Here is a 16,462-nt window from a genome sequence, read left to right on the forward strand (position 1 = left end):
TGGTATAACCAAAGCACTTAGGCCCCAACGGTCCCTTTGTACATCCTCGCGGTTTACTTCGGCCATGTATAGGTCTATTTGGAGGAGTGAAAGATGTTCGAAGATGGCATCCGATCAGGCTGATACCGCTTCTCGCCTCGCCTTCAGCCGGGCTGGTACTCCAACGCCCAGCAATTTGAAGACGACCCCCAAGCCGGGCTGGTACTCCAACGCCCAGAAGCTTGGGTGCATGGCTGAGTACAGCTCAAAGAGCGCAGACGCGCTTTCAACCCGTTTTTACGTTCACAACCTCCAACTACACATGTATCTGACGACAACCAGAGATGTTAGACTGGTTGCCGGGACCGACGGCTTAACGTCCCCTCCGAAGGACGGGGAGGCGACTCGGCGTGTATTCACTGGGAATCGAACCCAGGACGCCGGCGTGGTAGCCCGAGAGCTTACCACGGGGCCATTCGCCCCCCTTACAAATATATTACATAGCAGAGCGGAAATCGGAGATCCTTCTTTTATTCTTCTTACGTTGGACATTTTATCTTCCATTTTCACCTGGAAATACCTATTCTTTAGAAACGAAGCTGCCAGTTTGATGAGGTTCCCTTCTAGATTGGCCTCGATCATTTTTGCCAGCAGACCATCTTTCCAGACGCAATACTAAGCCTTCTCAACATCTAATAGCACCGCAATCGTCGGATGTCTTACCTTAATAGACACCATTAAGGTAAAGCAACTTATAGCAGTGATCCTTGACGATACAATTGTTTTTGCCCAACATATACAAGCTTATCTAGAAATATCTAGTCTCATCAACACAGTAATTAGAGCTGTTTTATCTAGTTCTGCATCTGCAAGCCTACAACTTTTGTGTTAGCATTGACTAATGTTATCTATTTCCTAAAATTATGTTCCAAGCTGCCAAAATATAGATCTTATTATCGTATTCCTAACATATAACTGGCTTATCTGACTCCTTACAATCTTGTTCTGCTTTACTTCAAAGGCAACGTCAAACTGTTTTAATAATCGTTTGGTTAGTTGATTGACTAAAAAAATGATAAATTAGTATATAGATATAAAATTAAAATGTTATTTCTATTAGAACGTTTTAAAGGATATAAGGTTAATTAGGCAACCCAACTTGTCCATTTATACCAAACTTTGCATTGTTTTACACATTTGTTTTTCTAAATGCTTTCTTAATTTTGCTGTTATATCTAATGTTTTGGCTACATTCTTGCTATAGAAATCATCTTCCTTATCTAAAATCAAAACTTTAAAATTTAAACAAAACCCAATTAAAAAATTTGATCAAAATTTCTCATATTAACCCTCACGACCTTATATATGCGGTCTTGGTAGAGTATAAAACACATTTTTTTATATTGTAAGAGGATATATGAGGCTAAATCTAAGAGGATAAATAGGTAATTTACTTTTAAAATGTTAATAGGTAAATGTGTAAAAAAATTAAACAAATACCATTTAATTATACATGAAAAAAAATTGTATTACATTAGTTTATACAAAAATCTAAGATCTTACATATAAAAAGAAAACTTCAAAGAAAAAGATAATTATAATAAAAGTAAAAATAAAGACACAGGGACTCTTAGAGTGTACAAATATCTCGAATATTCTATTGACATGATATAATAAATAATACAAAATCAAAGTATTTTTATTCTTCCGTATTTACAAAGGCGAGAAAATCGTTACGAAATGAATAATTTTCCTTCTAAAATTTCGACGGCGACTTTTCGCCTTAAATACGGCATATTTTCCTGTGCAAATGAAATCTTAGCGTCTCGTGTTAAAAATTCAGCAAACGTAATGGAGAACATGCCGCAATCGCTTCCGTTCATTTGTTGTGGAATATCTCTAGCGTTTATTAGTCGCCAATCCGACAGGTCAATATCAGTCTTCTTCTTATCATTATGTTCGTCCCTCAAATACTGCAATAAAGTTGTAAGACACGATTTATTCGGACTTCCCATGCTGTCGTAATAATTAATTGTTTTAGTCCGAAAATCTATCATTGCCATGCACCAATGCATTCCTAAATGTATTGGAACGGCAATCATATCGTAACTAAATATATCAACTTTTCTTGTCCATCTTCTTACAGATGATTGACCACCAGTTGATATTTTCGGATAAAAAAATGTATTCATGGCATACGCTGCCGGGAAACTCTTAGATTTTCCTCTTTCAATAATCAAATTCATGTAAAAATTTATAACTTCATCGTTCAACCAACTTAATCCATGTAATGTTCCCATATCAGCGCGTGTTATATTCATATTAAATTTACTAACCAACACTTCCGTCGCCGGTCGTTGTCTATTAAATGCATTATCGACGAGCGCATTTTGATGCTGTGTTAGTTCTTTGAACGCATTTTCAACTGGTTCTTCCACAGGGATTAATACGTTCTTTATATTTAAACATGTATTTACCTTTTGTGTTAATAAATTCTCTCGAATTTCGTCGCTTATTCTGGAAAATTGAGCCAGAGAGCGGGTTTGCAATTCAATCGCTCGTTGTCTCTTTTGGAAAGCTTCATCGTGTTTTTTAATTCTAGAACAGAGGGTAGAGGTGCAAAATGAATTTATATGTGTTACAAACTCTACATTCTATAAGCTAATGGAGAAAACAAGAGGTAAATTAGGTGTGTTAATATGCTTATAAATTGGCCCATTATTTAAACGAGAATTTTGTACACCTTGTTAAAATGACTTTGATGTTGTATTATAGCCCATTCTTTTTAAAATCAGCTGTCGGCGTCAGAATTTAATAAAAACATAACACCTTAAAACGTAATTAAAAAAATCTACTGTCAGTGTCAAAATCACAAAAGTTTCTCATTGTTATCAAAATTCGATTATCTTCTCAGCAACCAAAAATACAAAAATTTGCAGAAAGTTGTCATATTCTTTTTAGCAACATGATTGAAACTACACGTGCTATAATAGCAGAAAAGTCTGAGAATATTATACAACCTTGATCTGGAGCAAGATATATAGGATTTGATGAGAAAATTAAAGTCGACGCAGTTATTGAAATATTCCAGATTTCTGATATATTGTAAAATAAGTGAAACATGCATCGAATGTGGAATGAGAATCGGCTATAATGAGAGCGTCGGATAAAAAATTTAATACATTTCCTGTGGCTACATTATGATACATCGCTTAGGCGCCTTTTTGTACTTGTATCTATGTGTTGTTGGAAAAATGAAATAACATTATTAAAAACTTCTTACATTGGAACATGAATTAAATCTGAAAATGTTCCAAACTATTTAATAAAAGTAGGTCCTTTAGCTTATGCGTAATATTATCAAATGTCTTGAATATAGCCAATAACTTCACCATTTATGGTTAAAAAAAAATGTTTCAAAAACAAGTTTCTTTATTAATCAAGGCACATTTTTTGGCAATATTTGCTTGTTTGTATTGTTTTTGTTTCGTTGCTATGGCAACCAACATTGTTATTTTAAATGGTATGCATATATTTTTTTGCATACTTTGATAGAGTCCCTCTATACCTGCACCGTACCCATACATTATTAATATTTGGATTCTTTGTCGTTCGCTTAATTGCGCCATATTTGTTTAAAGCTCACGGCGTTATTTCGGCGCCTACTTTGATTGTAATTTTCTGATTTAATATTTTCAGAGAACGCATTTTTTCTCTATTTTTTTTTAATATAACCATATGATTTAATATGTTCATCGCGTAGAGGGATTTATCCTCTATTAAAATGTGCAAAAAAAACATATGCATCCCATTTAAAATAACAATGTTGGTTGTCATAGCAACGAAACAAAGAATAATGTAAACGATTAATAAAGAATTTTTTATTTGAAACATTTTTCTTTAAAACCACAGTTATTGGCTATATTTCAGACATTTCCAGACACACCATATTTTTATTTAATATGGGAATTGACTTAGCTGTAAGAACAACTGGAAGATGGACAGAATAGATGCATTAGACACTAGAAGCATTAGCATCCTGACAAGATTACCTAAAATAATTGGGTTATCATCTGTGGAACTTTTATGATAGTATTTTGCCAATTTTTTTTTGTTCATATCTTCCACAGACTTGGAATGTGCCAAACCATAGTATTTCGTTAATTCATTATACTTTTATGCAACTTTTTTTGTATTGAAGTGAAGAATATGTAACAAAGATAAATTGTATAAAGTAAAGCAGAATGAAAGTTGCTTTAGACCTCTAGACTGGAATAGGACTAGAAGTTTATGTAGTTCCCTCTAGGACAAGAACTACATGGACGACAATTCGAACAATAAGAAATAGCGATATGAACATAGCGACCAATCCAAATGTGATAAAATATTGTGACACAACATAACTAAATGAGTGAAAATATTAAAACATAAAATCGCTATGAGTAAAAGTGTCCTTAAATTATTGAGGCCAAACCTACTTCATTATTCACAATTAAAAGATAATGAATTTGGTTTCAAAAAAATAAAACATCCAAATTTGTAGGAAATTTGTTGATATTTTCAAAATCACAAGTATTACTTAGAAATTATTGTTGATTACAATAATCTTTACTGGAATTATTTTCATGATAACGATCGTTTGCCGTTTCAATCCGCATGTTGAGAGGTATCAAGTTTTGAAAACAATGGTAATGTTACCAAATATTTTCTATTAAAAAAAAAAATTAGAAAAATGCGAGTGTACTGTATCATTGCGAAATACTTAATTATACACATTAAAAAAAATATTTCTCAAATATTTACTATTGAATTTAATCGAAAAATTCCATCCGCCACCAATGACTAAAACATACCAAATACAAGGCATCTTTTACATACCAAAAATTCTTTCCCTTACTATTAACACACCTCTATGTAACCACAGTTTGTTTAAGGAAGCTGTCAGTGGTTTAGTTAAATTCAATCAAAAACGTTCAGTGTTTAGTGGAATTACAAACAATGTCTTCATATTTGCACAATGTAAGTAATCATCAAGAAACATTTCAATTTAATAAATAAAGATCTTTTTAAATACTTACTCATTTTGTATCCAATTTTCATGTGTAGGATCTGAAGGATGCTTAAAACTAGCTAAACTATTATGTTTTTCAATTTGAAAATCTGGTTTTGGTGAAGGTGGTGAAGGTAAAATCTCAATATCTGTCTGATTATTTTTAAGAACGCTCTCATTGTCATGTTCTTTAAGTACTTTCTGTATCGTTTCCAAAGTAGATTGTTTTTTTGTTTTATTATTATCATTAGTTAAGTCAATAAAATCAGGCGCTTTCTTTGTTGATTTCAAAGCCAAATCGACGATTCTTTTTCCGCGCAAATGAAACTTTTTAAAATCGTTATAATTATTTAAAGGTGATTTAGCAGCAACGTTTCGTCCCAACATCTCCTCGTACTGCTTCTTTTCATCTAATCTATAAGAGTATTCTAACGCGGTTGTTTGAATCGGTTTTCTTGGTTCAGGTAAAAGTTTAGATTTTGAATTTTGTAAGCTATTAAAAAACGGGGTGCTCCTGCGTTTAATCGTTCCATTTTGTATGGAAACTTTCCTTTCAGGACCACTTCCTTCATTATTATTTAAACATAACACGTTTGGTTTTATATAATCAAATCCTTTCCGATTCGCTAAACTCGATTTATTTGTGGAAGATAGTTTGGCATTGATGAAGATCACGTCGTCATCGGCTGCCCCATTTTGTAAACCTGTTGCAGTACAATTCGGGGTGGAAGTTGCTTGTTTATATGAAAAGGATCGACGCGGTAACGCGAAAGAGGATTCTTTTGTTGTGACCACATCATCGTCTTCGTCTATAACTATCGGACTAAGATCTTTTAAAGACCATTGGGATTTTTCAGGTTTTGGTAATAAATTTGATCGTTTTTTCATACTCGGAGATGATACTGTGGAATACCAATCTTCTAGAAACATAATTTAAAGAAAATTTTACTTTTTTGAATCAAACTTGATTAAACCATAAAAAAAAGTGTTAATGTGCTGATATAGGAATGACCAATACTTTTTACCAGTTCCAAGTATAAGACTTATCAACAAGCACCGTGTTATCGTGCAAAGCTTGATATATCTATTTACTAAAAAACAGCACCTGCTTAAGTATGTTTTGGTCATTCATTAACAACACATTGCTACGTTAATTACTCTCCATTACATAAAATAAACAATGGTAAGTCACAATTATTTTATTTAAGACGATAATTAACATAACCTAACATTATATCCAAACAATTTAACCCTTATTTTAACAAACTCACCTTCTGGTGACGACAATTGAGAATAACTGGTTCGTCTAATTTTCAACGGGGACTCACAATCGTCCGCGGCCCTTTCAAAGAAAAAAAATTTGCAATATTTTATAACGCAGGTTGCTGTCAACGAACGGACATAACCTCACCTTCGCTTACGTCCAAAAGCAGTTGTAGGAAGTAAACTTCTTATATAGCTTAGGATGTTTTCCATGATGCTTAAGTCCGCAAAAACGAACGCATAAAATGAAGAGTAATTCTTCCAGTATATAAGTTCACTAACCGAGAAAAAGATTGAATTTTAACATTAACGGTTCATTAGGACGCCGACCAAACAACAAACGCATGCGCCATTTTACTATTTAGGAATATTCCTAATTTATCGCGTTTATAGTGAGAATGCAATAAGTAATTTGAAACATTTTTTTGATAACGAAACGCGTGTAATACAATCGGGTTACGATAAGAATAATTAAACACTATACTCAACCGGTATATCACCATAGAATTATCAAGTTCATTTAATGTTTGCCGGTCGAATCTAGTAACTTTTTGATTTGTAACTAATTTCACGTTTTTACATAAAATTAAAAGATTTTCTTTTTATTTATGCAATTTTTATTGTTTACTAATTCAATAATTAATAATCTTTAATACCAAAAAATTAATTTTTATTAAACGGAAATTTTACTGTTAAAGAAAGGCATCACTCTTTATGATTATAATATTATATAAGCAAATCTATAATAGATGGCGCTAATAAAACAAAATATTAACAATGTCAAGTTTAATCGTCTTTTAAGACAGCTAAATACGGATGTTTCTAGTTCTAGGCCTAGTGTTAGTTCTACTTTTCGTTTAATAAACATAAACAACAATCTAGCGCATTGAACAACAATTAAACTCAACCATATCAGCAAGAAAGAATAGATCGAATATTTTAAAGAACAGTATGAGCAGACATCATCTCAAATAAAAGCAAGAAATGGAAGTAGAAATCATACCGACAGGCGACAGGGTGCCCCAACAGTGGGAAAGTAGCGTGAATGCCGGAAAACTACAGGGGAGTTAATCCTAGCCAACAAATGCTTCCATACCAGACCTTAATACTGCCAGTATTTAATTATGGGCTTTAGTGTAAAAAGACAAAGAAACACTAAAGAGATTCGATATGAAACTGCTTAGAAGAATAAATAACGCTGTTCCTCAACTTCGAGTATATTGCGAACCATATATAGTAAAATTTATCAAAATTGAAAGGTTGAGATGGATTGGTCATGTAGCCAGAATGGAACCTAAGAAGCCTGAACCTAAGACTCATTGAATGCTCATCATTGGTTTATTTCAGCAAGTTCGCACATTTGTCTCTGTGTTGTGCTGCTTGTTCTTCAAAAATCGGGATTTCGGTATCAAATAAACTAAATACAGGTGTTAATAGTTCTAGATCTAGTGTTAGTTCTACTTTTCATTTAATAAACATATTCAAAAAGTTAGCATTGAACAACAATTAAGCTCAATTATATCAGCAAAACAGAATGGATGGAATATTTTAAAGAACAATATGAGCAGACACCATCTCAAATAAGTCCAAGAAATGGAAGTAGAAATGACACCGACTTCAAAATATCCTCGGAACAAATTGGTATGGTATAAAGAAACTGAAAAACAGAAGAAGTCCAGGTCTTGATTTAATTACGAATGAAATGTTAAAGCACGGTGGTCAGGCACTTCAAGATCGACTATACACACTTTTTAATAAAATCATAAAAACAGGGTGCCCCAACACGTCACTAGAGTAGTGTGACGATACCTACAGGGGAGTTACTCTCCTTAATACCACAATGAAAGTATTTACATCAATAATACATGAAGATCTGCAAGGAACACTCGAAATAGCAGAAGAGCAGCAGGGATTCCGGAAGAAAAGAAGCACAACGGATGCCGCCATCTTTATTATTAAGCAGATTATAGAAAAATCAATAGAATTTAATAATCCCGTCTTTTTGTGTTTCGTCGACTTGACTTAAAACTTTGATCGAGTTAAGAAACACGACGCTATCAATATATTAGAAGATAAATACACCAACAATACTTCTAAAATAAGAACTGCCCAAAGCATACGAAAAGAAATACCTGTGAGCGAAGGAGTTCGACAGGGGTATTAACTAAGTCCGTTCTTGTAATAGAAGCCATCGGACCCAAACTAGGATACAAGATAGAGACCCAAAATGTTAACATAGTTTGCTATGCCGACGACGCCGTTTTGAATGCAAGTAACGAAGATGACCTTCAAAAACTAGTGTATTACTTCAATATAGCAGCTAAACAATACAATATGAAAATATCAACGGGAAAACAAAATGTATGGTAATATCCAAAAAACCAAGACGCTGCGAACTACAAGTTGAAGACTTTATATTAGAACAATTTATGCATGTTAAATATCTAGGTGTAGAAATTACAAGGTATCGAGATGTATAGAAGTACAAACACAAGTTACAAGAGCAACACAAATGGCAGGCTGTCTAAGAGACACTATATGGCAGAACAAATACATGCGTATAGAAGGAAAATATATAATGTCATAGTACGACCCATACTAACATATTGTTGCGTTTTTTCGTGAGTGCAGTATAGTCTATCTGATATTCTCTTTATATTTTTATCTACGGCACAATGGTATTGTCATTTATTTCCAATTCAGAATCAACAAATGAATCTCGCAGCTGGCTTTAATGCGACAATTGCTGGTGCCCAACGTCTGCTGTGTTACAATATGGTACCGAGGACGACAGCAGAAACATGACGTGATGGAGATGAAAGTCTTGAGATCTATGTTGAATGTGACACTGCGACTGCGAGGCAGGCAGATCAACACCTCTATTAGAGAGAGATGTAACATACATGTAGTAAAATGGACAAAAATAAGAAAGAATAGGTGGAAGGAGCATGTGGAAAGAATGGATGAGAGGAGATTGGGCAGAATATGTATGTAGGGACGACCGAAAGGAAAATGATCACAAAGACGATTGCCCAAAAGATGGACAAAGAGTTGTGTGCATAGTTGAATCCAAACATAAGGCTTGACCAACATCATCGAAAGTAGAAGGAGAAGAATAACAATTAAAACTAGAACAAACAATAGATCTAGAACTAGAAACATTCGGGTTTAGCCGTGCATCTTCATCAACACAATAACAAATGATTGAGCGTGATGCGTGGTGTGACGTATTGGTCCGATGCTGACGTCATTTTCTGGATTACAAACGAACAAGGGTGGGAGTTTCCTGGCAATTTTAAAACAGTTTATTTTTGAAACAAAGAAATTTTGCTTGCAAAAAAAGGCATCTCTCGTATTTGGCAAAATTACATTAGCAAATGTTTAACAGAGGGCGTTAATGAATTTAAAGACGTCAACGGACATCAGTTATTTACGAGTTTATGTTAAATGTGTACGTAAGTTAAAATTTATGCAAATTAATTTCTTTATAAGTTCGTATAGGTAAGCAAATACGTTTTCTTCTATGATAGTAACAACCCTATTTTTTGCAGGAATTGTGTTTTATAACATTTCGTGTAAATATTTTATCATTCTTTCGTATACAGGAGTCATTTAATTATTTCTAGCTTCGTTTTGAAAATTGTTATGATAATGAACGATGTAAACTTGTTAGATATAACATCTCGTTTCTCGTCTCTTCCATCGACAATTTTGAGTAATAGGTAATGAAAGATTTTCCAATAATTTTACATAAATATAAATTTGAAATTAACGTAGTTTTTACATAGGTTTTGAATGTTTTAACCGATAAGTTTTTCTGTAAGAAACTGTCAGAATTTAAATTACCGCATCGATTTAATAGGAAAATGCGCAAAAGAACGAATTGCTAGCAATAAACGGCAATGGAAATTCGGAATTCGTGTAATGCCAGACGCTGCCCTAAAAAAATAGACCGGTTCCCGGCCGTTGCAATAACAAACAACCACACGTTCTTGGTTCTAATGCGAATATTTTTTAATGTTTTTATTTTGCAGTATGCGCTTAGCGATAGCAAAGGTATGAGAACCCGGCGATAAGAAACTGTGCTACGGTTATCCACATATGACGTTTGCGTCATTAGTTTTCGCATTTTTACCGTTTCACCACAAATAAGTCGTGGAATATATATGCAAAAGTACTTATGAATTGCGAAATATTATGTTGGGTTTTTTCTATATATTAAAATTTCCTTGAAGAAATTTTTATGCCAGTTAAATGGAAATAAACCCAAATATGGTTGATCCGATCATCCATTCCAATGTACTAGTTAGGCCGAATAACAGTTTTAGTTTTAAAATGTCATAAAATTTATGTACACGTTAATAGCAGCTAAGAATTCGGTAGAAATTTGTTTACATTAAGAAGTATGTTAATACGGTGAAAGATGTTACAAATGCTTTAGAATGGGTTCGTTTAGAACCCGTTGATGTTCACTTATAGATGTTTGGGAATTTTGCGATTTAAACTTGTTTGCTATGCGGTAATTTGTTAAAACTAAATTAATCATATACGATTTTCGTATTCCAATGGAAATTCTTAAAGTAAGTTGTTACCGGTTTAAAGTATTTCAATTCTGATCATTCTTATTCCGTTGTTAATTACGGTTTTTATATGACTGTTTGAAACGCTGGTATTAAATGCATTTACGTTAATATTCTTTTTACATCGAAAAGATATCGCGAAAATCTCAATAATAAAAATGGAAAAGTATTTAATTTCCTGTTAGCAGGTAATGAACATCATCTGAAGATCTACAAATCTGATTAAATTTTATTAACCCCGCCTGGGCCACCGGACATTGGGTAAAAGATAAATGGCTGCCGTTCATTATCTCAGCCTAATAAGTAAAGAGTAATAACCTGACGCACGGTGTACGCGCGGACTGCTGTGTTCGTGATGAAAATTCATAATTTCCGCGAAGTGAAGAGCGCGACCGATCAATCGCTACTGCTGCGCGATTCGTGATAAAATCGTCATCATCAAAGCTAATGCATTCAATGGGGAACATTAAAAACATCGAGAGAATCGAGAGCATTTGATTTACCTCGTTCCGGTCGTAATTGAAATGGGGCCTGCGCATCGACTATATTCAGAACCGTATTAAGGGAGTTTTATTACGATCCAAAAGTTTCGGATTATCTATGTTATTATTATTATTTCTTAAGTTGAGAATATGCGTCTCATTGCGAAAAATTACTTTCGAAAACATAGATTGCAGACTACATCTAGTGATTCAAGTGAAAGAACCACATCATTGTAAAGATAACATTTAAATTTTTATTTGTGTAATGTTATATAGCATTTTTAGTCATGTGCTAATATGACTCAACTTGTTATTCTTTGTCCTAGTCGGGTTATTTCACTTTGAAAAAACATTGCATTTCTATATATAATTTCATAAACACGGTAAAACATGAAAGGTAATGGAACTGACTTTGAGATCGAATGATAATCAAATAAATTTATTAGATTCAAATGACGTATTGGTAGTTACGACTCTTGATAATCTTTGAGATCTGTAGTAACCGATTTTCTTCTTTTAAGTTGATCTAAGACAACAACTATTTGCCAAAGAAAACTTAGGGGCTAATAATTTCTGATTTGGTTGTCTATATTCCATTACCAAAAACAATTTTTTAACTTCAGCTATTTATTTTTTAGGAGTAAGCAAGTTTAACTACCGCATACAGTAGTTATCTCATCTTCTATCATGCCTGAATCTGAATCTTTCGAATTTTGAGTATGTTGAAGTCTGAAAACTTTTATCATTATTTCTGCATTCAACATTACGCAATCTTTACATTTAGGTTGTAATCGAATATCATCTTGTGGGATATTTGAATTTCTTCTCTACCAATTCTAATTGCCACAGTCCAATATCCACAATTTAGTTGACTTCGGCAGTTAATTACAAAGTCCAACCTTAAATAGCATCTTCGGTACATGTGAAAAACATGTTCTACCTTAAGTTGAAGCGAGCTTCAAAATCAGTTATGGTATTGATAAACACTTTCTATTTTTAAATTTGCTACCTTAACACTTATCCATTACAGCTATGATCTTCACGGCGGTGACACATGTTAGTTGAAATACTGAGGCTATGTCGGGACACGATCACTTTGAAGAACTGAAATCAAATATATCACGAAACAAATTTGATATTGGTGTGTTGAAGCAAATTTGAAGCAGACTTTATAAGGATACTACCAGAACAAGCGTCATATTGTCATATTTAAGTTTTATTGTTGAAGCTAGCAAGTTCTTAGAATACTTAACAAAATCATGTTTAGATTGCAGGTTGAAAATAATTCACATGGAAAGGACGAGGCTCTTCTTCACAAGCACCAAAAATTTTGCCCAATGAGTCTCACAAAACGTTAATAAGGCGCAGGCATAAAGATCCTGGGAAATTTTTGTTGTATTCTTGAATAGAATTGAGTAAATATTCGAAGATGTAATATATTGTATTTATGATGGAATCAATATAGCCGATGGTCCAGATAGTAAAGAACTTGTATAGAGACGAATCAGACAAAAAGCTGTACCACAATGATTTTGTGTTAAGCTTCCTAGAATTAAGGAAGAATTTATTTTGAGGTTTATTACGGAAGACCAAGATCTCCATGCTACAAATATAACAATATCTTCTAATAATTTATGCCAACCGTTGGATGTTAAGCTTTTAAACGCATTTTTGAGATTTGATAAATACTGCTCCTAAACAAATAAACACGGTAATAGCCAATGCTAATAAAGAGAAGCCAGGACATGACCAAAATGGGATAATACGACATTTACTTAAATGATTTTATGCAACATGAATTTATACGCCACAACGTCGTCAAAGTAATATCAGACAGTCATCTTGTATCATGCTTAAGGACTTTCTAAGTGAACTTTTGCGCAAAAAGGCGTTTTGGTCAGAAAAATTAAGTGCTGAGACTAGTTATGCAAAAACTACACGTTGTCCATATCAGTACAAAAGGATTCCGATGATGATGCTGATAGTGTAAGAAGCAGTAATAACACAGGAGCGAGTCTTAAGGAAGTAAAATACACTAAATCATAGCTGTAGCTATTATTATAACCAGATATTGTTGCCATATTACCACCTTCAGTTATGAAGCAACACACCCTATGGTACAAGAATTCTACCCGGAAGTACACTAAATAAGAAAGGATTGAAGACACACTATAATTCTTTTGCAAAAAGAAGTGCACAGTGGATGACGCAATTTAAGGAAATACAATTTTTTAACAACACTGCATTAATAAGCGTTGTCATTAAGCATTTCTAAGATGTCCTCATTAAGTACTCAAAACACCAAGTCTATTCAGAGGAGTTCTCAAACAGATACGTTAAGACTTGCAGAATAACAACTTTGAAGTTTAAAGTTAAGTTAACTAACTCTATATCTCTTATTGTCGCCTATTGTAGGCTGATTATCTGTGTTACTCATCATACACAGAGTATTGCGAAAGAGAAGCAGACGCTCTATTTAAGAATAATGGAGATTGATACTTTTTCTGGAACAACCATTGATATAATTCAATTCTCCACGGACGTATTCAGGTTTTGTTATTCCTAAGCTTAAATCTTGATATATAACCTCTATAGTCAAGTACCAAGTACAAGGTAAAATTGGAATGTTTATTTGCAACAAATCTGCCTGTATTTGGAATTCAAAGAGAACTAAATATTAACAAACCTCGAACTGTTATAATATTAGAGTTTGAATATAGCCTGAGTGTATCAAAAATGGCCAAATTCAAGTTTTTTTTCTTTATGCAGTACTTGGCAAAAAACGGACATAAGTCCACAGTCTTTGCTTAGCTGGCCAAAATGAACACGGAACTCCCCAAAAATGCACCTAGAACTGATTAAGACAATTAAATGCAGACAATGATTTGGGTATACCACGACAAAAATTTTTGACATACCAACCAAAGAACAAGTTCATCTCTGTATCTGTATTATTTATGATGCTTTTTGTGGAATTTTCTAGAACTATGTAGAACTTTCTAGATTTCTTCAAGAAATTGCAACAAGACTATTTGGAAAGTTTAGTATTTTCAATTCTAATTCTCTCCCTATATTTGTGGAGATCGCCGTACAAATTATGTCAAAAATAAAAACAATTATTATACCAACAAATTTCTGCCTAACTTTAAAGTTTTGCTGTCTTCCTGGAATCTAATATAACACGGATTTTATATATCATTATTTATATTTTGGTTTTAATCGACATATTTCGATCTTATGTATTTCCCATTGTTCTATTGTCGATAAGACGACTAGATGTATCTATAATCTTACTTATTCTTGATAAAAATAAGATTTGAAATAATGTGAAGTACGGTTCTGCATAAAAACTATACTCCCCTTAAAAACTAGGTACAGCGTAATTCTACCAGTTCGATATCCCACCCTATCCGTATCGCGATCACCTACAGTGCGTCCAACTATTGACAAACTGGCGACCGTCGGTGAAACGAAGAGTATGATTGGTCGAAACACAACCAAGTAACAAACCACGCCCGGAAGGTACGTCCCGGTTATGTTAATAACGTTGGAAGAGGGGAAGTACTGGGCGTGTTCGAACCGGAGGAACGACGTGTTCGGGGTTGCCGGAGGATCCCGTGCTTAGTAAGCGTCCTAAGGTCGACAGTGATCGGACTTGGCCGCGTCCAGCTTAGATTCAATAGGAAAACTTTGGGGATACGCGATACGCGCGACATCGGGCGACGGTTTGTGTAAGGTACTATATCAGTGTGATCGGCTACCGTCGGAAAATCGCACAGAAATAAAGTATTAGTAGAAGAAGACCAAAAAAATTAAGAATCGGTGAAAACGGTTAAAAGAAAGCGCGATTTATATATTCTTACTATTGTATTTTTGTACTTGTGCTGTGATTCAGTGGCATGATTAGGGCGGGATCCTGTGATGTACTATGAGTTGCTCTGAAGTGATGTACCAGGCTTATTACCCGTACTTGTACCAGAGGGCCGGTGGTGCTCCGCCCGTTTCTGCACATCCGGTACCTAGAGCCGGACCATTTACTTCACCTTTTGGAGCTGCTCATCAATATGATAGGGTTAGCATTATATTCTAAAACATTTTTATTACACCCATCAAAATTACTCGCAATTTTTGCTTCTTTGGAAGTTTGTCAGATTAATTCAGAAATTGTCTAAAAGTTTTCAAATTTTCCAACAACTTCTTGGACACTATTGGAATTTATATTTTTTCAATATTTGATTACTGAAATCTTTTTAGATGATTTTTACTTCATTGGAAGTATGTCAGATTAATTCATATATTGTCTAAAATTTTTAAAATCTTCCAATAACATCTTGGACACTTTATATGTTTTTCAATATCATCATTAATCTTTTCAAATGACATTTTTGAAATCATCTGATATGCTCCTGAAGATGGTAAAACACGGAAATTTGGTATTTCATTATTTATTGCAAGAATCATATTTTGATTAGTGATTCGAATCATTTACATAATAATAAATTAACACGTTTATGTAAACGTTAAGCTAGAAATGTCGTTTAAAGCTTCATATCATCAGTTTGATCTCGTTGAAAGAAACATGCAACAATCATAATTCATGCGTTTAAAGAAGAATGAAAAGTATAATAAAAATATTTCCGTTCTAATATTCTTGTACTCATTTTCATTCTTGATTCTTTATTATTAATTTTGACATTAAATCCGATAGTAACGTTGCAGTTACCTACTTAGTGTGTTCGCCGTTTCTTCCGGTGATAAAAAAGGGAGATATACAAAAAAGAAAAACGATATTCTCAACACTTTTTATAAACATTTTTCAATGTATTTATATTACGTATTGTTTGTAATGAGGCAAAATTTGAATTTTTCTCAAATAATAACTTTTGCAAAAACATTTAGTTGGCGTGCTGTGAACAGTCGCGGTTTTGTCGATTAATTACCGCGCTTAGGGGGAAATCATTTCTCTCGACGGTTCTCGGAAATCGTACCAACACGTCCGCGCCGGTTCCCGCGGCATTTTTATTTTACTTTCTATTGGCGCACGTCTAAGCATATACGGTGCGATCACGGCAATTTAACAGGCACCGCGGGCAAGACTTACGACCGTC

General features: G+C 33.7%; 2 protein-coding genes across 3 annotated transcripts in view; one reads left to right on the top strand and one right to left on the bottom strand.

Moving 5' to 3' along the window:
- Positions 1-1,609: 1,609 nt before the first annotated feature.
- LOC111424308 (uncharacterized) lies at positions 1,610-6,717 on the bottom strand. The gene is made up of 4 exons (XM_023057809.2): positions 6,441-6,717; positions 6,301-6,371; positions 5,058-5,949; positions 1,610-2,577 (listed from the first exon to the last, which is right to left on the bottom strand). Exons 1-4 carry the CDS (start codon positions 6,503-6,505, stop codon positions 1,713-1,715), a joined length of 1,893 nt encoding a protein of 630 aa, XP_022913577.1. The 5' UTR covers positions 6,506-6,717; the 3' UTR covers positions 1,610-1,712.
- An 8,261-nt stretch (positions 6,718-14,978) lies between these two features.
- Positions 14,979-16,462, top strand: part of LOC111424382 (transcription factor vestigial) — a 29,233-nt gene continuing 27,749 nt past the window's right edge. For both annotated transcript variants that reach the window (XM_023057888.2, XM_023057889.2), the window contains exon 1: positions 14,979-15,426. In XM_023057888.2, coding sequence (XP_022913656.1) covers positions 15,283-15,426 — 144 coding nt within the window. In that variant the 5' untranslated portion in view covers positions 14,979-15,282. The remainder of the gene's footprint in view (positions 15,427-16,462) is intronic.

This window comes from Onthophagus taurus, chromosome 6 (assembly GCF_036711975.1).
Source record: "Onthophagus taurus isolate NC chromosome 6, IU_Otau_3.0, whole genome shotgun sequence".
NCBI lineage: Eukaryota > Metazoa > Arthropoda > Insecta > Coleoptera > Scarabaeidae > Onthophagus > Onthophagus taurus.